We start from the raw sequence: 24344 nt of genomic DNA, 5'->3' as shown, positions 1-24344 counted from the left end.
TTTACTAGCAAGAAGAAAAGGCCATAGTCCTTGCAAATTCAATTCAAATCCTGGACTAAAGCACTCAGGAATGGTGCTTTTGTTAGACAACAGCCCTTAGACAAGCCATCCAAGAGTCATGAAATTGTAGAGAGAGTCCTGAAAGAGCAGCGTTACCTCACTATTTTTGTTCGGCCACTGTGTTCTTTTGCGAAGGATGCACTTCCTACTCCTGCTAGGAGAGCAGGAATAATAAGATGCTCACCTTGTTAGTCAAGGATTAGGCCCAAGCAGTATATATTTAATTAGACTTTAAAGAGCTTATTTCAATGTTAGGAGATGCAGTTCTTCCCTGTTGCTGCTGCCTCAATATAATTGTTTCAGTAAGTGTTCTGCTTATCAAGAGAAAGGAGAGTGTTTTCGGATATTGCAAGTACTCAATGTTTGTTTGCAGCTAGATTAAGAAGCGGAAAGTTGACTCAAAGCTCTTGTAGAGGTCATCTAATCTCTTTGTTTGAGAAGATCTGTCCTCTCACAGACTCACCTTCGGCACTATAAAGGAATACATCTTCCTGATGACAAGCTCTCTTTGCAGTGATACTTCACCCTTAGTCATTCTAAAAGCAGCATCTTCTGCTACAAAAGCTTAGGAACTACATGAGAAATTAGAGTGCTGCTTGCAACGACCACGTCTTCCGCAAGACCCAGGGCATTCACAATGAGCATTAGTCAAGACGACGTGGAGAAGTTTCTTGATGGCAACCCTGCTTTTGCCAAGCAGTACTTTGAGAAGAAACTGAAAACAGAGTCATGGGATAACAATGAGAGCGAAATACTTTTTGAGTTGATCCAAGACATGCAAGAAAGCATCAACATGGAGAAAGTTGTTTTCAAGACCTTGAGAAGAATCAGGTCCCTTATTCATGCTGACCGCTGTAGTCTTTTCATGTACAGGCAGAGAAATGGCACACCCGAACTGGCAACAAGGCTTTTCAACATCCAAGAGGGAAGTACTCTGGAGGAATGTCTGGTGTCCCCAGACTGCGAGATTGTCTATCCACTGGACATAGGCATTGTGGGTTATGTTGCGCAGACAAAGAAAACCATGAACATCAAGGATGTCCATGAGGTATGTTTGCCATTTATTCATTTACTGGGTAGAAGAGAGGCTCACATGCTTACTAGTGCAAAGGGGTCAAGAGGCACCAGTGCATCTCAGTGCTTGGCCAAAGGTCTTGTGGTGTAATAGCTGTGTACTGGAAACAAAAGCACCAGTAGCAAGTCTTCAAGTTGCTTTCAATTTCATTTATAGAATGAGGTGAAGCTAAGCACATTAATTACACTAGGTCTTAGTGCCTGGAAACAAGTGTGCTGCCACACCTGGCCTGTCAAATTAAAAAAAAAAATAAAAGTCACACGTAGTCCAGCAGAGGAGAGTGAGGAAGTCAGATCTGCACTGAACACACATGGAATTTTTCACAGAATTTTATGATCCATTAGTAAGTTGCAAAGAGAGAGAAATCCTTTACAGGAGTACAAAGTGGGTTTTTACGCTAGAGAAAACATTTGAAAATGGTTACTATCTGATGAAATTTCAGCCAAGGGCATTTAGAGACATTTTTATTAAACAGAGGGAGTGGACCTCAGAACAAGTGTGTTAACTGCAACCTGTATATGGTGGATCTTCATCAGAAGCAGAACGAGACAAGCTTTGACCAAAAAAACTCTTTCAGCAAACATTGTAAACTGGAGGGATCTCAGGAATTTTAATGTTTTATTTTTATGCCTTCGTGACAACATTTACTCCCCACACTTCTGGGTTGAATCACCTTAAACCAGAATGGCAGCAATAACAATCCGCTTGTTCTAATCATAGGTATAAAACTAAAATCCATGTGACCCAAATATGGCATTTGGGATTACTCCATCTATTGTTTGCTAGTTATAGAGAGACCATCTGTTGATCGATTCATTTGTTGCTCAATACAAGCATATCCAAACCCTTTGGCAAAACCTTCCTTGTCTTCCACAGAACATAGACACTGATTTGGTTCTGCAGCTTTATTTTTTGACGTTTGGGTTGTTTCTGATGTTGGGGGAAGCATCAGAATGTGACAAACTTTTTAAAGTTGTTTGCTTTCTGATTCTTCGGAAATATGGGAGCATTTCAGTGCTGTGAGCTAAGAGCTGAACTCCGAGTGCTTTCAGACATCACCATAAGACATTCCTTTGAAGGAGACCCAGAGATTCAATGCTTGGTCTATCCCATTTGGCAGAAGGCCCAGCAGTGGGGAAGGTATGGGGAGAAGTACATTAGGGAGAGATTATTCTTCTGGTTCAACCTTCTGAATATGATCAGAGCTGTGTGGCTTTTTCTAACCCAGGTGGAAGGGTTATTCACCTGACCAGAGAGAAGACCTTGGGTCAGCAGGACCATCCCTGCACTCCTTAATGGCAGGTGATGGAGGTGTCAATAGGACCCCGTGCAAGTGAAGTGATGGGCCATCTGCTTTCCCTGTACTATGCTTTCTCCGCTTTGTTTTCTTTTGTCATGGGGGGAAACGTAATATTGATACAAGGATGAACTGGACAAGTTCCATTTGAGCTGGCCCCACAGCATGACCTAGCATGCCCCCAGTGGTTTGAATGGAAGATCCCTCCTGGGTGACTTCCCGGGCAGCCCAGTCCATTGCAGAGCTGTCTGCACATGGCAACCACTACCAAAGTGCTCCTGGGGCAAAAGTGGGTGGATTGCTGCCAGATGCAGGGGAAGATTGCCAGGAAACACACACTAGTGGTGCCAACTGCATCCTCCCTTGGAGTACCTGCCCTACCATCTGCCATCTCGCGCACGAAGGCCCGGCAACATGTGAGGGAACGTCTGGGAGAACAAGGAGTAGGTGGCTTCATGGATGCTGCAAGCTGACAACAAGCCTCAGGGTCCAGGCAAAAGCAGAAATAAAATGAGAGTGAGTGAACTTCGCAGTGACTGCACTGGTTCATACACCGTGGCTACGCAGTGCTGCAAGGTATCTGTGTGTATTCACTCCACAGTGCTAACAAGAAGCCTGAGGAAAGGGTGAAGGAGGCACTATGAAGAATGTCATCTGTCTGAGAACGATCGGTGGAGAGCCTCCTTATTCTGACAGTTTGACATGTTAAAGCTTATGGTTAGCAGCATCTCCACAGAAAGTTAGAAGCACACGTTGCAATCTGAAGCCACAGCTTCAGATACTAGCTGCTTCCTCTTGATACTAGCTTTATCATCCTGTCCAATTTTCTGTTAATTCATTTCTCTTCCTCAATAATTTTTAAGTAAAACTTTCTTTAGGCAGCTCGCTTTGAGAGGCTGTGCTTTATCTTGGTTTTAAGTCTACGGATATTGTGGAAAATGCTTAATTTGTAAATTTTCTGTTAAACAGTGTGCCCAGTTCAGTCCATTTGTCGATGAGCTCACCAACTACACTACAAAAAACATCCTTGCGACACCCATCTTGAATGGCAAAGATTTGGTTGCTGTCATTGTGGCTATTAACAAACTGAACGGCCCACACTTCACCAGCTCCGATGAAACAGTAAGTGGTCAGTAGCTGAGTTTCTATCAGAAGGGTGTTACCTGTGTCATGCAAAACAGACTCTTTTATACTGGGGATGTCTGCTTTCTGTGAAGCTCCAGTGTTGTGAGTTTCCCTAAAGGGGACTCACCCTCTAGTAAAAGAGGTTTAAAATGAGGTTGCTTATCTCATAAATCTTTCATGGAAGACACAGTGGGATAAGCCTCATCTCATGCCAATGCACAGCAAAGCATTTATCCAGGGAAATTCCCATGATGCTTGTAAAGCAGTGTTATGAAATACAGGGTACATGAGGCTGCTACTGCATTCAACTCAATCTCGTAATTTGTCTTTGCAGCTTTTTCTGAAATACCTGAATTTTGCATCCTTGAACTTGAAAATTTATCACTTGAGCTATCTTCACAATTGTGAGACTCGAAGAGGCCAGGTAAGAGTGAAAATGCAAAACGGGTTATATCTCAAAACCAAATGAGTGCATTCTTCTGATTTCAAAGGTGCACCTGATCTGCTTCAGAGATTTGTGCCCTAAGAGCAGGAAAAAAAGACACCCTCAAGTGGTTTCAGTTGCTGTTCCTTCCCCAGAGTCCTTCATTACTCTTTCTGCTGCTACCAGCAAAAGTGCAGGACCTGACACAGTGGCACCAGTTTCAGCAGGACTGACTTCCAAATATTTTGTTGACTTGAGGCTGCAAAACACTCTTGGGTCATTTAACCACTTCAGCCAGCAGCACTAAAAGATTTCCTGAGACGTAGGAGAATGTGGTATTTTTTCCTCATCTGCTCATTAAAAAATGCTATTGAATTTCTTCTTAGAGACAGTAAAATGTTTGTTGTACACCTTTTGTACTGGTCTCTATCAGTAGAAATGACCATAGATTAGGATTTTAGGGTATTCTAAATTGAAATAATCAGCCAACATTCTTTTCCATGACTTGTATTACAATAGGATTCTCAAATTCATTGGGATGGATGTGAATCCTTGCAATCACTTTCTGTATAAGGCAACCAGTTATCACTGAAGAGGACATGCAGTGGCATCTGTGCTTCGTGGCAGCCACGATCTATTCTCCAGTGGGGGTTCCCATGGGGAATAAATGCCTGTCTCAGCAAAATTAATGCAGAATGCAAGTTTATTTTGAAGCTTTGGGACAGCAGTTACGTTTACTAATTCCTTATTGTATATGCTTTACCTAATTTTATTAATAAAAAACATGAATGATGGCCAGGTCAGATAGCCTTCAGCAATGATGAGTAGTTCAACTAAAGCAGAACTGGCAAAGGTTTGTTGCTGTTGAGGGCTTAGCAGCAGAGCTGGTAAGAAATGGGATAGAAGACAAAGTGGAGACTCAAAAAGTGGAAGGCCTAATGTCTCCCAGAGGGTGCTCTGGTCTGGTTCTGAACCCAGGAATCCTGTGTCCATATACTATGCTGCATCAGCAGGTCCCACAGAAAGGGAGAAAAGTGAGAACGAGATGCAGGACACACTGCTATAGTTCTACCAGCAGTTCAGTTATCAGACCTCTGGCTATCTAGGTCTTACAGTCTGTGTGAGAGTTAATGCAGTTCATTGTGTTATAACCAAAAGCACCGAAATACAGAATGAGCAAATCACATTCTCAAAGGTGGTCTAGGATTTTAATGCTGCAAATCCCATCCGCAAAGACTGTGCAGTTGTGTGCATAAAATGGTTTGTGCAAAGACAGCTCAGTCTGCTTTTGCTCAGACACTGTGTAAGAGTCTTATTAGAAGACCATATAATACATTTTGACCATCTTTTTTACATCATGCCATGAATTAGACATTTTTCAGATGTTTGTTTTGGTCCTCCTCACAGAGTTTGTGGCTTTCAGCATTACTTATTGCATGCTGTAAAGTGCCAAAAACTAAATTGTTGCTCATTTTCCTCCACTATCCTATCTGAGGGATGCTGACAATGAACATCTCAGATTTTATAGAGTTGTCCCAGTTTATGAATTAGAAACAGAAACAGATGCAGCTCATGATTGTCAAAATCATCCGCCAGTGTCCAGTGAAGAGGTGAGGCACCCTTTTTCTGGCAGTGGCCATGTAACAGCACTTCTTGTTCAAAGCACAGGTCCAGTCCACTTCAGGTTGCAGCTCTCAGTGCTTTCGAAGCACTGTTCCTCACACCTCCTGGGATCAGAAAGCAAAGCGCTCACATTTGGATACAAGCACACATGCATTAGCTAAGCTAAGGAATTGTGTAGATGCTTCCTTACCACTTCAGAGAATATTTCTCCTTTAGGCCCATGAAGGCTCTCCTTGCACCACCAGCAATACTTGTGCGACCTCCATTTTCACAAATGAAGGGGCCTAATAGCAACATCTTTCTTAAGGGTGCATCTGTGGGGCACAGAGCAGGTAAAAGGAGCAGACATCGATGTGCACACAAAGCAGCTGTGCAAAGGCTTTGAGGAAAGCGTTGGTTCACATATTTCAAACACCAGCCTCTGTAATTCGCAACGTTTTTGGTGTTAACTGGTTTTGGATGCAAGATTTTATTAATGGCTTTAAGACATAAGTGGGGACAACTCTCTCTACCTGATAGTACTACTTTTTTGTGGTGTATTTTTAAGTTGCACTTCTACATAATACTCCGAGATGACCTGAGTCTTCCTCCCTACTAATTCCCAGCGTGAATAAGCAATGCTTTTGCATTTTGCTGCGTAAGTTTCCTGCACTTTTCAGGAACTGCAGCATAAACCCCCAATTGTTTCCTTGTTGCTCCAAATACATTTGGGAAGCCCATCTCCCAAGGAAAGGCTGTGCTTACGTTTTGATCTTTCGCTGCAGGTGCTGTTGTGGTCTGCAAATAAGGTTTTTGAGGAACTGACTGACATTGAGAGGCAGTTCCACAAGGCTTTTTACACGGTGAGGGCATACCTGAACTGTGACCGGTACTCAGTAGGTCTCTTGGACATGACAAAGCAGAAGGTGAGCGTTCACATCTGTGTTGTGCATCTTTCTGATTGCTGCTGTCCCCTGAGGGGAGATACGGCTGAGATAAGTTTTCCTGAGGCGTCAAAGTGCAAATTAACTTCCAGTCGTAATTCCTACTTTGGTTGGCACTCTTTTGTTGTGCAAATGAAGAGACCGGGTTAATGAAAATAGAGGAAAAGGGGAGAGCTTGTCACTAGAATGGGACTGTCAAAGGCTGGGAAGAAAAATGAGGGGAAAATGTGTCTGGCTGTGGCAATCCTGGTCAAAGCCTGCAACACAAACACAACCTCAGAAAGCCTGTGGATATCAGAAGTATAGTGAGATAGCTGTGGAACCCCCCAGCAACAAAGCAGCAACTTTCCTGAAGGACTCATCCATGTGCACAATATCTAGGCTTTTAAATGGAATTTGTCTTCATGAAAACAAGCTGACAGAAGCTAAATTACATCTGATTTGGTCTGATTGGATGTGGGGGTCACGCAGCATCCTTGTCAATGGAGCCCTGCTTTATTCCATGATCAGGCTGACCATTGTGTTGCCAGAGCTCTGACAGCACACTGTCTTGTGAAGAGGTGTATTAAAAGATCATTAGTGTGCTAGAGACACTTTGATCAGCATTATAATGAAGCCTAAGAAGAACAAGCAAACAAAATATTTCAGCAATCTGGCAAGTAGTAGATTAGCCCTATAGTCACACTGGAAAATGAAGAACACAAGAGGTGTTGGCATGGCCATTTGCTCTGAGTGCAGCCAGCAGTGTTCACTGAATGAAGCAGCACCCTGTGTACAGGCAGTATATAATGCACCTCACTTCCCAATTGAGGTATTTGGGTATCATTCTGCTGCCTAGTATTGAACTAGTCTTATTATTTGATGCCTTATTTTACACACTACAAAAACCAGCACAGTAGAGCAATGGTTGCTTTGAGACCAGAGGCAGAATGCACTTTTCTACTCTAAAACTACTTCTTTAATTTTAAAACCAGGAATTTTTTGACCTATGGCCAGTCCTGCTGGGAGAAGTACCCCCGTACTCAGGGCCTCGCACTCCGGATGGCAGGGTACGTGTGAACAGGGCTTCTTTACCTCTCTCCTGCCTGGTTGGATTGCCTCACCACTAATTTCAACACCACTCTTCTCTTTATTTGTAGGAAATAGTCTTTTACAAGGTCATCGATTATATATTACATGGAAAAGAAGACATTAAAGTCATTCCGTAAGTGCCCAGTCCCTGTAAGTAAGGTACTGACACAGAGGGTAGGTAAAACCAAGGTTCCCCATGATTTAAAGACATCCATGAGGAGAAATGCAAAGGACTAATAGAAGACTGAGTAAGAGAGACAGAATGTAAGTTGGTTCTTCAGCTCACATCTCTGTGGGATAAAGATTTCCCCAAGGGCACTGGGATCCTGACTTGCAAGCCAGGCTCCAAAATTCACTACAACCAGTGATTCTTTTTAGATGCAGAAGTGAGCTGTCTTGACTGCCAGCAGTTTTGCCACTCTCCTTGCCAGGCTGAGGCATCTCTCCTCCTCCATACCTTCCCTATGGAAGTGGGTGAGCCCACCCAGGATGCCCTTTCATTGAGGCTACGCTTCCTTGCTTCTCTCTAATCCTTCAGTCACTGATCCCATCTTAGGGCTACCTCTGGCCTTTCCTCCTCTCCTCACAGCAGAAGACATCCTCTTTCTGAGAACTGCCCTCTCTTCTTGCCACTGGATGTTTCAGAGGAGCCTTGGGCACCTTAGACAAACCTGACATAACAGGAGTTTTGCTCAGTCCTGATCCCCAGTACAGCAGTGTTCAAAGTTCAGGCTGGCATACAACCTTGGCCAGAAACTTCCTTTTATCTTTCTCCGTGTTGAAGGTCTGAAGCATGGCCCCCACTCCCAGGAATTACTTTTTATTCAGCCTCTGCAGGCTGTGATATTTTATGTGTTATTTTGTATTGAATCCTTGAAGAAAAAAGTATTTACTTACATGAAAATTTTTTGCTTGTGCATGTAGATCCTTTGAAAGTAACAGGACTGTTTAGGAACTCAGAGTGAAATATGTAAATCTGGATTATGCAATCAGCTGGATACACTTCAGCTCCATGATCATCCTTCAGTAAACATATATCCTTAATTTCCTTTATATATTTTTCTTTCATTCAGAAATCCTACCCCGGATCACTGGGCACTAGTTACTGGACTGCCAACCTATGTGGCTGAAAGTGGATTTGTGAGTACTTAACCTAGGATTCATCAAATCTTTCTGAGATAAAGTCAGACTCATGCTGCTTTCTCATCAGTTCAGTTCTATGTTTTGGTAGTTAAACTTCTCATTGCCCACATCGTAAAACTTTTTCTTTTGTGTGATCCCCTAGATTTGCAACATTATGAATGCTGCTGCAGATGAGATGTTTAACTTTCAGGTATTGTGAAAACTTCCACTTCTGTGAAGGATTCTACTTTTTCTTTTTCCAGAAATGTAATATTGCGTCAATATTAGATATATAAATACTTCTTTTGTCTGAAGTCTTAATGTAAAATGGGAATGATGTGTTTAGAAAACACATTAAGTACATGATGTCTTTCTGCTTGCTGTTGCTTCAAGGAAGGTCCTCTAGATGAATCAGGATGGACTATCAAAAATGTTCTCTCCATGCCTATTGTGAACAAAAGGGAAGAAATTGTTGGTGTCGTCACATTTTATAACAGAAAAGATGGGAAACCATTTGATGAACAGGATGAAACCCTCATGGAGGTATAGTTCCTTTCTGTGGCTGGAAGTAATTCATATGGTTGAAGAGCTGGCTCACTGTTGCTTATTGTACACCCACAAAACATCTCCAGTGTTTTGAAGCTAAGTAGACTTCTTTGTTGCTTAGAGAGGTGTTACACATCAACTTGGAAGTTTTGAAAGCAGCTATCTGACACACTGGGGAGTTTGGTCTTGGAAACCCAGCTGTGTTAGCATCATTTTGTTTCAGCATTCTTGGGTTGGACACCTAGCCATGAGCAGCTTCTGTGCACCAACACAGTGACCTGCGTTCACATACCTGGCAGCTGGCTCTCACTGACTGGGCCAGTCCCCTCCAAAAAATTACACAGAAATTATCTATGTAGCTGAGATACAAAGGGAAGCCAGCTGTTGAATCTACCAGCAGCAGCTGTGAGCAAGGACCTTGCTGCTTAGAAATGCTCCTATGTTAGTTTCAATGCAATATAAGCATTCAGCTCTTGGCATCTGTTATCAATCAGAACATTTCCTGAAATAGACTTTTCTTATCAAACTAAAAGACTGTTGGGGAAAAAAAAAAACAGTTTGAATTGGCCACTGGGCAGCAAACGAGTAGAAAGCAAACACAGTGTGTGCGTAAATACACGTAAGAGGTGATGAGACCACCTTGATCTCAGCATTCCTGACCTGCTGTCACCATTGTAACAGCAGCCTTTCCACAGGCATGGAGGCACTTGCAGCAACACAGAAATAGTTTTCTGTACACTGAACTGGACAGAAGGTCCTTGAGCCTCCACAGCATGGATGCTCTGTAGGGCTGGGCAGATTCAACAGCTGGGGAGATGCTCTGCTGAGGAGTAAGTCACAGCTGGGAGCAAACACATGATTGCTTATTGCTAGAATTGTGGACAAAGTGGAGCTTGTGTTTCTCCAAAAATATATCATGCAGTGTTATATTCCTGTGCGTTTGAGGAACAGATGTTTCAGATATTTCACCGTTTCCTTCTTTTCCCCTCACCAAGTCCTTGACACAGTTCCTGGGTTGGTCTGTGCTCAACACAGACACATATGATAAGATGAACAAGCTGGAGAACCGGAAGGACATTGCTCAGGACATGGTGCTCTACCACGTGAAATGTGACAAGGATGAAATCCAGGAAATTCTGGTAATGCCTCACAATGTGCAGCACACATCCAGGTGTACTGGCCTGGCCCATGGCTTATGGCACAGACACAGGTCTCCCATTTCACAGAAATGCTTCCAGCCACCATAATGTGGAGGCAGCACCTGGGCCCCTAGTCATTGCACAGTGGCTAAAGAAGTTTCTTTTGGCTCTGTGGTCTGCCCTCCACCTTGGCACACTGCCCCAACACGTCCTTTCTAATTTCCTCAGCAAAGCCAACCTTGGAGGTGGGCTCACACAGGCAATACTCAGGGCAGAGCTGTAGGGGTGGAAGAAAAACTGGTTTATTTCCTAAAACCTTCTTAGTGCAGAGGATGTGAAGCTAGAGGACTCAGCTGGGACACTGGATCTAGGGGGACATTTACGAGTAGGGGAAACACAAATCCAAGGAGAGGGAGAACACTACCAGGAAGCATGTGTTGAAAGACCAGAAACTGAAGTAAGGTCCAGGAAGGAAAGGAAACACAATTTGCGTATGACAGCTACCCTAGATTGCCCCAAAGCTGCCAAGTGCAAAGTCCATTGGGGTTTGGTTGTCAGCTTAACACACTCATGCTCTTTGCAGCCAACACGAGAAAAGCTGGGGAAGGAGCCAAGTGAGTGTGAGGAAGAGGAGCTGGCAAGCATTCTGGTAAGAGCAATGTACTGCTGGAATAAAAAGCCTTGGTGAGCAAACATTGCCTGTGTGGATGCAGGAAAGAGTTATCAGCATTGGCATGCTGTTACCTGGTCAGGGGCAAAGGCAAAGCATATCCTGCCTTCCTCTGCTGCGTGAATTTGGGGTTACCATCATAATGTCACAGCACGTGACTTTCCTAGGTCCTGGGGAGTCCCTGCTCCCTGCCACTTCATCTCAAGGGGTTCAAAGTCCATCTGGAAACACGTCAGTCACCTCCGCTTGTCACGCGTATTGTTCTCCAGAGTAATTAAGGAGGGCTGTAAGTCTTCCCCCATTTTGAGTCTTCAAACTGCATCAAATCAAGTGCTTAACAGAAAACAAACAATATTTCATGCACTTGACCAAATCCCACCTTCTCCCCCCATTAATGGGGTTATTATGAAAAGCTGCATTTCAACCTGTTTATGTGTTATATGCTGAAAGAAAAAGTTCACAGCAGTGTCAGACTGATAAGTTTTTGATAAGCAAACCTAGGAATGACATCAGTAGCAGAGCAATAAGCCATCCCCACCTCTCTTACAGAAAGAAGAGCTCCCGGGGCCCACTAAGTTTGAAATCTATGAGTTCAGGTTCTCTGATTTTGACTGCACCGAGCTGGAGCTGGTGAAGTGTGGCATTCAGATGTACTACGAGCTCGGCGTGGTGAAAAAGTTCCAGATCCCACAGGAGGTAGGAGCTGTCAAAACCCAAGATGCCCTGTCTCGGATGGCCAACAGACCCACCCTGTGGCTGAGGTCCCCACGCAGGGCACTCTCTGTGCATGCCCAGCGCAGCTCACAGAGCAGCCACGAACCGGGTTCATGGGGGCTTGCAGAGAGGAGGGCGTGCGTCCTAAGCCCCCTCACACCTCTGAGGGCCAGGGGACCGCCTCTCACTGCCATTGATCACTACGTGAGTGTTTGCAGCGCAAAGCTGTCCCCCTCTGCTCTGCACTGCTTGCCACGGGTGGGGTTTGCTGCGAGGTCTATGGAGATGGGTAGTACAGCACGCAAAAGGTTGCTTGCACTTGCTGTGTCTAATGCCTCTCACGGCCGCCGAGTAAAAACAGTTTCCAGGCACGACATGGGGAGTGCCTGCCTGTGTGTGCTTGTTTCCTTTGCTATAGGATGTGCCATTCAGCTTTCAGCCAAGATATGCTGAAAGCCACACTGGCAGGTCCCTTTGTTTCTCATCCCCTTGCAAACACGGATGTGCTCTCATTTGGTGCAATCGGCACCAGCTTCCTGACTGTGGTCGGCGGGAATGGTGGGACCCTGTGGGAACAAGGACTCCATAGCCCCTGATGTGCAAATTCACGATTTCTGCCACCGTTCCCCCGTAGGAATCGTGAAACTGACATTTCAGCAGCTCTGGTGCTCCCCAAGGGATTTCTCAGCACATTATGTGAGGTTTATTTCCATCTAGTGGGATCTGGAGGTAACTGCAGGAAGAGTTTTCACCCTGGAAAGGCAGGCTGGGAATTAGAAGGGAAGCGAATGGGAATTATCTCTATGCCTCTTACTTGTACCAGGTCAGTGTCAAAAAGTACCCAAAATATCTACTCTGCAACAACTAACCCCTGATACACGCGTGAAAAAAAAAGTCATTCTTTGCTGCAACTCTGAATAGTTGAGATTTTTAAAAATGAATACTCATCCATAATTAATTTTCTCTCTAATGGCAAAACCTGCACAGCTACAAGATGTAGTACACATGGAGTAGTAGAATGCAGAGGGGAAAAGCTAGTTTGTTATTTAATGACCTATATTGTAGTTGCTTAGGTGATATAAATGCCACCCATCTCTACATCTATGGATTCCCATCTCTTGAAGAGAGATATCAGTATTAGTAAATCACAAGATACAGGACAGACAAATATTATGAGTGACAACTTAGATAAAAAAAAATTAGATAAAAAAGAAATTCAGTACAGTCAGTACTTACAGTCAGTAAGATGAAACCACAATAAATTCACAAGCACTACAATGAAATCTCTTTTCCTTTAGGTAGTGATTATTCTTGTTTACCCCACAAACATCTCTGTGATTTTATTTTTCTTACAAAAAAAAAATTAGAAAACAGAGAGCTACATTTTAGATCCCGTTTTGCTGTCCACTAATCTTTAGGCTTTACTCTAATAATGCTGTCAGGGAAGTCTGATGACATTACAGCTTCTGATCTCTTTCTGGGGTCACTTCTGTAGGACTGGAACCTCATCCATGACTTCTGTATATGATTCTCATTGTGAGAGCCAGAGCCAGCGGCTTCATCACCCAAACAAACATCCTCTTCCCCGTTTGCAGGTTCTGGTAAGGTTTGTGTACTCCGTCAGCAAAGGCTACCGGAAGATAACTTACCACAACTGGCGTCATGGCTTCAATGTTGCACAGACCATGTTCACGCTCCTGATGGTAAGGTAACACCACCCTGGTTAATTCTGTGGCACAGTTTATTTACAGCACCTAAGAAATATGCAGGTCTCCCTTTGAATCCTGGTGTAGGAGAAGGGTTTGTCGCTCCTAGCACAGGTCCTGATGAATGAGGTCTCCATTTGCCTTAGGTAACAGTCGTTGCATTACATTTAAATCTTTGGTCAGTGCTGGCCAATGAATGGAATGCTTTAATTCTCAGGTATGTGTGGTGTTGAATAGAATCCAGACTGAATCCGTCTGCAGAGTAGGGGAAAGAGACTACAGGACTTCCATTCTTCCAACAGATTCTGACAGTAAGAGCCAGACTGAAGTTAGCTGGTTGGGATGGAGGCAACTCCATGCTTTCAGTTTCCAGGTAGGACAGACACAGGTGTAAGCATATCGCTAGTGTGAACATGGCAAGTGCCGCTTCTCACAGGCTCTCAGGGCAACAAACACCTCAACAAGAAAAACAAGTGTCTGGCTGCTGCTCCACACCAAGGATTGACCAGCCAGGAACCACTGAGGATGGTTTCACACATCTGCCTACACATCTGGGAGCAGGCTTATGCCTACCACAATCCCTTGGGTGATTCAGCTGGGACATCACATTGCTCAGAAAGATGGGGAACTTCTTCACGTAGTACTTTCTGTCCAGTGACTGCAGGGGTGCTTACGACAACCTGGGTGAACCCTAGGGCACAAGACTTCTATAGCAGGATGCAGACAACACCATAGATGTGCATCAAGCACATATGCACCACACATATGCCTACCTGAGTCTGAAATGTTCTGTTTCCAGCTGATTCCCCATTTTAACCTAAGCCTACCATGTATGGTGTTTAGATTCACAAATGTTTTCAGTTCTCCTGGACTATTTCAGTAAGGAGATCCCTGGCACAGAGCAGTCACAGGTCAGTACCTGTTCCTGTATGAGATGCTAACATATGGCATGTACATTCTCTCCCTCCAGACCGGCAAACTGAAGCGTTACTACACAGACCTTGAAGCCCTTGCAATGGTAACTGCTGCTCTGTGCCACGATATTGACCACAGGGGAACCAACAACCTTTACCAAATGAAGTAAGCACTTTCTTACTGCTTCAAACCAGTTCTGTTGCTCTCAGGTTGAGTAGAATCAGGCTGTTGACCACACCAAACTCCAGTACAGCTCTGTTTAATATGCAGGGGTAACAAACTTCTTTTGCAAATTTCCTTGCTTTTCAGCTTACTACAGCACTTTGGCTTATGCTTTGGCCAGTGGTGACACTGAAAAATTGCTGTGCTCTCTGGGGCTTGCTTTACCTCCTAGCAAACCTCCTTTGGTTAAAGCAAAACTTACACTACCATTACAGTGTAGAAGGCACTTGGTAACCTGAGTGCCACAGGAGACCCATGATGCCACCAGGAGCACCCTGGGCATAAGACGACTAGTTTCTGATGGAAGGTACCTATGGAGAAAGCACCATGCACGGCACTGCCCTCACCACCTACAGAAACAAAGCACCTGTGAGAGTGCTGCTCTCAGTAGGTAGTTATTAGCTACAGAGAAAAAATTGCATGATTTCGTTGACTAGTCAAGACCCTGTTGTTCCCTTAAAGTAGTGTCAGATCACAGCTCTTTTGCAATGATTGCTGGCAATACTGTCTTACTGTTTTCTGGTGCTTTGGAAAAATGCTGAGTGAAGCTGGCTCATGTTTTTGATACAAGAGGGCCTTGCTTTTCAGCAAGGAAAGTGTCCAAGGATTTCAGGGTTTTATATTCCTATTACTAGATATCAACATGTATTTAACTCAGGAATTAAACAAGCTTACTAAGCTGAGTAATTACAATGCAGTCAGATACAACGTTTAAGGGGAAATTTTGTAGTTGAAAGACTGTCTTATACAGTGTCCAAATAGTTATAAGCAGTATCACAAAAGTCTTTAATTAGACTGAGGTCATTACTTACTGAAAAGTGCTACTCTTAACCCTTTTGAAAGGAGTTAAACTTATGTGTGTGACAAAAAATAAATAAAAAATGAGACACTTCTTTTTATTTTTAAATGCTGCACTTACATTTTTAATCTTTCCTTTACACAACCAGATCTCAAAATCCCTTAGCTAAACTTCATGGATCCTCAATTTTAGAGAGACATCACTTGGAATTTGGAAAATTCTTGCTCTCTGAGGAGGTTGGTAATGTACTGTAATATAAGGGCATGAATAATTTAATTTTAGGGAAATTTTTCATTAACAACAGAGCTATCAGCACAAGACCTTTCTCTGGATTGGATACTGAGAAATTGCAGCTGCCTCTGTCCCCAGGTAATCTATCCTCACCCAGGACCAAAACACAGAGGTTTCCTTAGTGCATGACTTGGTTCCTTCAGAAGACACATCATTGTCCACATAGGAATATGTTAAATAAAGGATTGTTCTCCTGTAGCCCCTCTGTCAGGACTAAGGCTGACACATTCCCACAGCTAACTTTTAATTTCAGGCAAATTTGCACTGAGGTCAGGGGATGGGGTTTGGGTGCACGCTGCATAACAAGTTTCAAGATACAGACCCCGTTCAGTGAACAAAAGAGGAAACCAGCCACCCACATGTGAACAGGGCTCACAACCCTTGCAACTCAGGGGAGCAAGCTGAAGCTGTTAAAAGAAAATAAAATGAACACCTTTGGGAAAGGGAGGTGGCCAGGAACCCCAAAAAAACCCACAGTGCCTGAATTTTGCAACTCACTTTCCTTCTCTTTTCAGTCACTGAATATATGTCAGAACCTCAACCGCAGACAGCACGAGCACGTGATTCACCTGATGGAAATTGCCATTATAGCAACAGACCTGGCACTCTACTTCAAGTAAGTCAGTCACGTACACTGTGTGTGAAGGGCAGAAAGCAGCTGGCACTTTACAAAGGCCAAATGTGATGCTTTGCTCTGAAAGCCTCCCATCCGTGCAGCAGTTTCTTCACAGACACTGGCTCTGGGAGGCTGCCTTTAATATTGACTGCAGAGCTGGTGGGAGAACTCAAATCATTCAAAAGAATTCTGAACTTCTGTCAAACCGCGTATGTGACTTTTTAACCCTCTATTTCCAACAAGGCAGGGTTATATGATCCCCTAATGGAAAGAGATGTCAGGGTTTGGGTTTTTTTTAACCTAGCACTCCAACACTGAAAATACCCATAAATGGCAAATGGTCTGGCAAGGGCTGCACTAACTTCTCTGGGAGAGCAGCATGACACAGATAATAAGCGGTCTATTCTAAGTGAATATCCAGCTCACAGTCTATTTCACACCCAAAAGCCAAAATTGCCAAACATCTTGGAGCAGTGTGTGCTAACTTTCTGGGACATAAGGCTGAAATTCAATGACATATGACTTCCTAATTAACAAGGAGCTCTCAAAATGTGCTTTCAGAGTACTGTGTCAAGACCAGATTATTGTGTTTTGTACTGCAGTACAATTATGCAAAATATAAACAGTCCACAGAAGAGGAATTTCAGGGAGATTACAATACCCCAAAGTCTTACTCTGAAGATACAATGTCTGTGTGGGAGCATATACCACCACTTCCTCACCAGCTGGGAACAAACTGGTCCTTGACCTTCTTGGTCCATGAACTGCAAGCAAAGTCTTAGTTAAGACCCAGGAATATTGATGTAGATAGGTCCTCAAGGAAGCCCCAACAAACTCAAGCACCACCATCTGCTTCTCTTAAGTAGTGGAAACTATTGTAAATGCCTTAAAAATAAGTGTAGTTGTGAGACATGAGCAGGACCTTGAAAGTATGTACAACTGCAAGTTATGTCAGCTGAGAAATACTTTCACCTTTGCTGGCAAAATAAAGAGGCTTTTTCCTTGAATGTTAAGCAAACTGCAGAAACCTAGAGCTGGAGTATTTTTAAAGCTACTTGTCTTTGTATACTTAGTCAATCACTGTTAACCTTATTTATATACCTAAACATATGTAGGGAATTCTGAGGAATGGTTTATACACGATACATCCATGTTTTGAGTGGCATAAAATCTGGAGAAACCTGATGTTTCAATGCTAGCAGAGAAGACAGGCCGCATCACAAAACTACTTCATACATGCTCCAAGTGCCAGGAGAGCAACTACTGGAAATCCTTCTGGAAGGGTTAGCAATACCAGGAACAGCTATCTGTTTTTAACATGTTTGTTTCCTTGTTTCACAGATTTTTCCTTTTGTCCCCCCCCTTTTTTTTTTTTGTAAAACTTTTTTTTTCCCCTCAAAGAAAGAGAACAATGTTTCAAAAGATCGTTGACGAGTCTAAGACATATGATAGTGAGACTGCCTGGACTGAATACCTGTCTCTGGAGACAACAAAGAAAGAGGTTGTCATGTGAGTAATCAGCTCTGGAAAGGTTAGTGATGTGTACACCTGGTGAGAGCTCCAGTATACCCTTTGTGCTGCATTTGGTGCAAAATCAGCACATGATATATTACTGCATGCTTAATTTTGACCTTCTGGAGAAGCAGGGTTTAAAAAGGGGAAAAAAAAAAAGTAGTTCTTCCTCCAAATAAATCTGGGCACATACTTGTAGGGAAATAGAGGATCCCTTCTGGCTGTATATTCCTACCAGGCCACCCTGTGGCCTGTAGACCAGAAGCAGGGACATCCAATCCACTAGCTGTTCTTCCCAGTGGCAACCAGTCTGAGTCACAGGGCTGTTGTTGTGACTTGACAGATGGTTTGCAGGATGCTCTGCACTGGCAGTGAAGTGCACTCACAATCTCACTGCAGACTGCACTGCTACACATCCACGAGGGAGACAGAGATTCTACTCCAAAGCCAAGAAGTTCAGCCCAGCACTGACTAAAGCAGCAAACATACTAATGTCAGAAACAATGTTTCCCATCTCAATTCCATTTTAACCAAGAGAGCAATTCTTGATGAATGTCCCAGTCAGAATCAAGGCTGTTAAAGCAGCATGTCTTTCTTTATCACTTCAGCAGGAACAAGGGGATACCTGACACAGTATTGGGACATGAAGTTCCTGAGCCTGCAAGAAGTAAGGTGCAGGCTATAGACAATAAATTTATTTCTTTCCTGTTTTTAGGGCAATGATGATGACTGCCTGTGACTTGTCAGCAATCACAAAGCCTTGGGAAGTTCAGAGTAAGGTCAGGTGCTTGATATATCATTAGATTTCTGTAGTTTATACTTCAAAGTAATGCAATTTCCTAAGCTGCCTGGAAGGTCAATCAGTCTCCTACCAGAATTATCAAAAGGAATAGCTATAGTCTTGATGGATTAACCATTCTTTCAGATTGTAGTAGTGTTGGAAATGTTTCTTAATAGGTGAACAGTGGACTAATGAGATCAAGTGCAACAAGACTGTTGAGCTGTCACTACACAGAAGGGTTAGAAGTCAGATTTTCTTCATGGTGGAGACCTGAAGCGCATCAAGTTATGAGGCTGAAGTTGGTACTAACTTTTCTTTTTCCCTCCTTGTCAATGTAGGTAGCTCTACTGGTAGCAGCTGAGTTCTGGGAGCAAGGAGACTTAGAAATAAGCGTCCTTCAGCAACAGCCTATTGTAAGTACCATCCGAGAGCCAGGCAGCTCAGTTCAGACAGCAAGTCTCAGCAGAGACTTACTACAAGAAGTGCTGCTGTCACAGTGCTGTGACTCTGCCTAAAATCACCATGCCTGCCAAAATCCATTGGAAAAGTGTGTACTCAGTGAAGAATCTCTGACAACGTCCAGTGATTCTTGTCCAGCTCTCCATATAGTTAGATGGCTTCAGTGGCTGTGAACCATCAAGGAGTGGAGTCCCCCTGGAGACTTTGTGCTGGTCTCCTACAGAAAAAATGTAAATTAAATAGATAAGTCACAGAAGAAAGCATAGTTTCTGATAAAGAGAAAAACTGCAAACACAAACTCTGTAGAGTCAAGAAACTTTCTGGTAAATGGAAGGGTGTTTCTAACATTTTTTTTTAACACATAGTTAAATTTGGCATTGAAAGGGACAGGAACTACTCCTTGATGCAGCCTCCACCTGTGTGGCTTGGGTTTTATTTAAGAAGACTTTCATACACCCCATCTATCCACAGTGGCATTACAAATAATATATTAATTGGCAAGGTCTTATAAGAATATAATTTTGTGCTCAGTTATGTTTTATAGAATTCAAAACCTCTTCAGCCCTGTAATGAACCTTCCCTCAGGTATCTGAGACGTACATGGGGAAAGATTCTCTGTCCTCCTCCCCATCCACAGACACTCAAATAGCTGTCTAAAATTTCTACTAAAATGGCAAAGGAAGTCAGACCACTTCACTCCTCTGCAGTGGAGAAAGAGGGCTGTCATGGACAGCCTCTGTGTATGGCATGACACAACTGCTAGGCTGACACAACAAGGCAATTTTGGGGAGAAAACAGAAGTGTGTTTTTCAATTAAGTGCTCTCATAAATCATGGTCAACTTGTGTCCTCCCACAGCCCATGATGGACCGAAGGAAAGCTGCTGAGCTTCCAAAGCTTCAAGTGGGTTTCATTGACTTTGTGTGTACGTTTGTCTATAAGGTAAGCAAAGGGTACCCTTGCATACCCCATCCTTCTCAACAGGGGCTCAAATACCAGGTGAGTGAGTCCCAGTGCAGCAACACCACTCAAGGGGGGAGGGACAAGTAGAGGAGGCAACATCTGCCCCTCTGCAAGGCGCTGCAGCACGATGCTTGTTTGTGCCATTAATGCTTTCTCTGCATAAGCCAGCTTTGGAGGTGAGGTGTCAGGGTCTGCCCTGGGGTATGATGGACAAGCACTGCCCCTGCACTGCATTGTGCTGACAGGTGTGTTTTGGTTAGGAATTTTCACGTTTCCATGAGGAAATTCAGCCTATGCTTGATGGGCTCCTGAACAATCGAAATGAGTGGAAGACCCGTGCTGATGAGTATGATGCAAAAATGAAAGCTCTGGAGGAAGAGAAGAAAAAAGAGGAAGAGAGAATGGCTGCAAAGAAAGGTCAGAAACAGTAATTAGCTTTACATTCTGAACTCAGAAACATACATATGCAATACTCACAGATCCACAGCAAGCTTTGCTAAAATGGCAGAGTAAGATGTCCACAAAAAGTTTCTTAAATTTGGCTCCACTGGCAAGGCTGAAGGCACCATGACTGGCTGTCAAAAAGGCCACCCACTTAAATTCCCAAGAACTTGTTTCTGAGAAACTAGTGATAATCCATTCAGCACAAGTTCCCATGTAGCTAAGGATAGCCAAAAGTTGTTTGCTGTCCCTGGAAAACAGCAGGGAAACATCCCTTTATACTCAGGGACTGTGGCCTGTGTGCTGTCCTACAGGTCATAAAGCAGAAGCTAAGAAAAGTCAAGAGAGTCCTAGGGGGAACACTTGAGGAACAATGGTTCATCCCATTTCTAGTCCAGATTAAGTACTACCAAGAAGCCAGCAGTAGTGGTAGAACCTAGCAGCAATCTGTTTTGGTCAGACCTGTTTTTCTTTTTCTGTGGGCCCAGCCTGTGTAGTACTGAAATCCATTGGCTGTAGTGGGCATTGGGTGAAAGCTTGTTTGGCAGCCTGAGCACCTGTTTGACTCTCAGAAATGTGGAAGCAGAAGGTTGTCCTGGCCTCTCCCAAATGTCTGATCAAATATCTGCCAGAACTTGATGCCTCCACTCCACAGAGGCTGTATCTGAACTCTCCTTTTTTTCCAACAAAATTCCAGCAGCCCTCAAGTGACACAGTTCAGAAATTATTAGAGCTGTCTAGGTGTCTTATCTCAGTTTAATTCATACAAGTTAAATTAAAATATCTAAAGTGCTTTAACTATTATTTGGAAAATTTCTGAAGAATTACTTTATGAACAAGTAATTGATATTCAAGAGAGGAAGATTTCTACTAACTCTAAAATACTCTTTCCAAGCAGCCTTACATATACAATTACTTTGCACAGCAGGCAGCTCTAGACAGGGTACTATAGTTATGATCTACACTGGTCACTGGAAAACATAAAAGTCCTTAAAAAACTAAGAAGAAATTTTGTGACTGTGTCTCTAATTCTGTGTTTCTTTTTACATGGCAGACGGAATAACCTGCAACGGAGGAACAGCTCCAGCTTCCAAAACCTGTAGCATACTTTAGACATATTATCAATGCAATATATGCCACCTAAAATGAGAATGCCCACGCTTAAAAAAAAAAAAAAGACATAAAAATACATTCCTGATTGGACTGTTCTGATACTTTATTAGGCTTATGATCAACCAGGGAAGGGCTAGATCTTGTTTGCCTTAATTGCATCTCTTCCTGATGGTAAGGAGCCAGTTCTATCCTGTCTCTTGCTCCATGTAATGCACCTTATGTCAGATGGCACATGGGAAATCAGAACAACATTGGGCCCAATAAATCAGGTTGCAGGACTATGGAAGAGCATTTCTCCTGCACTGAAACACTTCTTACAGCAAAACTGATCGGGATAGTCCTACTCCATACAACCCCATATGATTGACAGTGTATACAACCATAGCCTGCAGAGTAGGAAAACAGAAGAAGAGCCAAATTTGTCATATCTAAGCCTATATCTGGATAGCAGAATATATCCTATATCTGGGTATCACGATATCAGAAAGAAATCTGAGGCTAAGGATAAAGCATGAAAACTGATCATAGTAAACCTCTGAACTGCTCTAAAATACTTTGATTCCATGTAAATCCAAGAAACACTTGGACAGATAAAAGTTCTGCACTCACTTCAAGAACTGGGATGCGTTGCTATCACAAAGCATGAAGCCATAACACCCAGTAGCTGCTTTCTTCAGGAGCAGGTTCCACAGTATGCTAATTGAGGTGTTGTTCTTTCACACATGATTTTAAGAAGACAGGGTTATCATTACCCATTACAGTTCCACTTACGGTTAACCAAGCAACCTGAATTGTGGCATCTCCTAAACTTGTTCTGTTTTGCCTCATAGTGCCAGTTATTTAATACACTTGATCAGAACCAACCCCTCCTTCTTTTCCTCCTCCTGTTCTGAGGTGTCTGTTTTCTAGATTCCCCTACAGACTTGTGACTGATGACCTGTACCCTTTTATTTTAGATAAAAGTTAGTTTTCATGTTTATTCATGTAAACATATTAGAGCATTTAATTACACTGTTGTAGTAGTAGACACACCTTCTCTGCTCCTTTCTCGTTCTCTCTCTCTCTCTCTTTTTTAAAACTGTTTGGATATCTATTTTGCTGGGGATTTTCTTCTTCTTCTATTGCTCTTGCTATCTTTCAGGGCTTTACCCTTCAGTATCTTGTTTTGCATTACAAAAATACTGCAAGTAAAAGGAAAACTAGAGCTATGGTGGTACATGGTCATCATTTATCTGTGTCTCACTGTAGTAAGCAAGATGTAATCCTCTATCACTACACAGCAATTCCATGAGAGGCAATTTGTCTTTCAGGAAAATACAGAAAGTCCACTTGCATGAGAGCTAAATATGCCATTAGTAATGACTTCATGCTGTTTGTCTCAGTTTCATTAAGAATCATAGAATTGTAGAATGTTAGGTGTTGGAATGGACTTTCAAAATTATCTAATCCCAACCCTCTCTGCCATGAGCAGGGACACCTCCCACTACACCAGGTTGCTCAAGGCCTTATCCAGCCTGGCCTTGAACACCCCCAGGGTTGGGGGGCATCCACAGCCTCCATGGGCAACCTGTTCCAGTGTCTCACCACCCTCACAGGAAAGAATTTCTTCCTGATATGTAACCTAAATTTCCTGTCTTTCAGTTTGTACCCCTTACCCCTTGTCCTATCACACAGTTCCCGATGAAGAGTCTCTCTGGCTTCCCTGTAGGCCCCTTCAGATACCAGAAGGTTGCCATGAGTCTCCACACAACCTTCTCTTTTCCAGGCTGAACAGCCCCAACTTTCTCAGCCTGTCTTCGTAGGGGAGATGCTCCAGTCCTCTTACCAACTTCGTGGTCTTCCTTTGGACTTGCTCCAACAGTTCCATATCCTTCTTATGTTGAGGGGATCAGATCTAGACACAGTACTTCAAGTGGGGTCTCACAAGAGCAGAGAACCATGTAGGAAGCTTTTATCATACAGCAGATGAAGTCAAACAAATTCTTTTTCTTTTGGTGGGAAAATGCCAGAAGGTTATCGTGTCAGAGAGTGGGAAGCAGTGAGATTTTGAGGATGACAAGACACTGTACACTTAAATGCTGAGAAAAGCTCCTTATGTTCTCAGATGTTTTCTGGGTAATGAAACCTGGAGACTAATATCCCTGCCCTCTGTGCCCAGTGTGAAGTGCCCAGAGCACTGTAGGCTACCCCAGCAGGGCTTCTCACACAAGCAGCAAGGGCTGCCTGCCCAGCATACCCAGCAGTGCTGTGGGTGGCAGTGCCTCATGTGCCCACAGCCACATGAGCGCACAACTTGTCCCACACAGCATTGGGGTGGGCATGCTGCTGTGTATTTCCAAAGGGGATCATGCACACTTGCAGAGGGGTGTCCATGGACACGCAGGGTGCGGTGCCAGTGGAGGAGGCTGTTTCCGAAGGGTGGACCATTTCCATGGGAGCAGTAGGGTCTCTGATGCTCCTTTCCAAAAAGGGCAGCCCTAGAATCACAGAACAGTGGAGATCTCGCAGCAGGAAGCTGCATTGGTGCAGACAGCACAAGCTCCCTGCTGTCTCCACAACAAGCTCCTCTGTCCCCTTCCTCCTGCTCTTCTACCTGCCTGTGGACCTTCAGCACCCCAGGCAGAGCACAGAGCTCTGCTGTCCATGGCCATTTTGTTGGACAATTTTTGTAGGTCAGTGGTCCCATGCCCTTGCTGCTCAGTAGCTGACTGCCTCTCATGTTGCTGTGGGAAGCCACA

At 43.6% G+C, this 24344-nt stretch overlaps 1 protein-coding gene across 1 annotated transcript; it reads left to right on the top strand.

Annotated features, from left to right (window-relative positions):
* The first annotated feature begins 522 nt into the window (after positions 1 to 522).
* On the top strand, positions 523 to 21670 carry PDE6B (phosphodiesterase 6B). The gene is made up of 22 exons (XM_017822450.1): positions 523 to 1108; positions 3402 to 3554; positions 3892 to 3981; positions 6369 to 6509; positions 7502 to 7576; positions 7667 to 7731; positions 8672 to 8738; positions 8884 to 8931; positions 9114 to 9263; positions 10262 to 10405; positions 10989 to 11054; positions 11625 to 11771; positions 13385 to 13492; positions 14466 to 14575; positions 15580 to 15667; positions 16238 to 16338; positions 17740 to 17847; positions 18566 to 18629; positions 18970 to 19044; positions 19948 to 20031; positions 20313 to 20469; positions 21548 to 21670. Exons 1-22 carry the CDS (start codon positions 698 to 700, stop codon positions 21604 to 21606), a joined length of 2511 nt encoding a protein of 836 aa, XP_017677939.1. The 5' UTR covers positions 523 to 697; the 3' UTR covers positions 21607 to 21670.
* The last annotated feature ends 2674 nt before the right edge of the window (positions 21671 to 24344 follow it).

The sequence above is a fragment of the Lepidothrix coronata genome, unplaced genomic scaffold (assembly GCF_001604755.1).
Source record: "Lepidothrix coronata isolate B3197 unplaced genomic scaffold, Lepidothrix_coronata-1.0 Scaffold98, whole genome shotgun sequence".
In the NCBI taxonomy this organism is placed as follows: Eukaryota; Metazoa; Chordata; class Aves; order Passeriformes; family Pipridae; genus Lepidothrix; species Lepidothrix coronata.
Note: the sequence above shows the minus strand (reverse complement) of the source record. Positions and strands in the feature narration are given on the sequence as shown.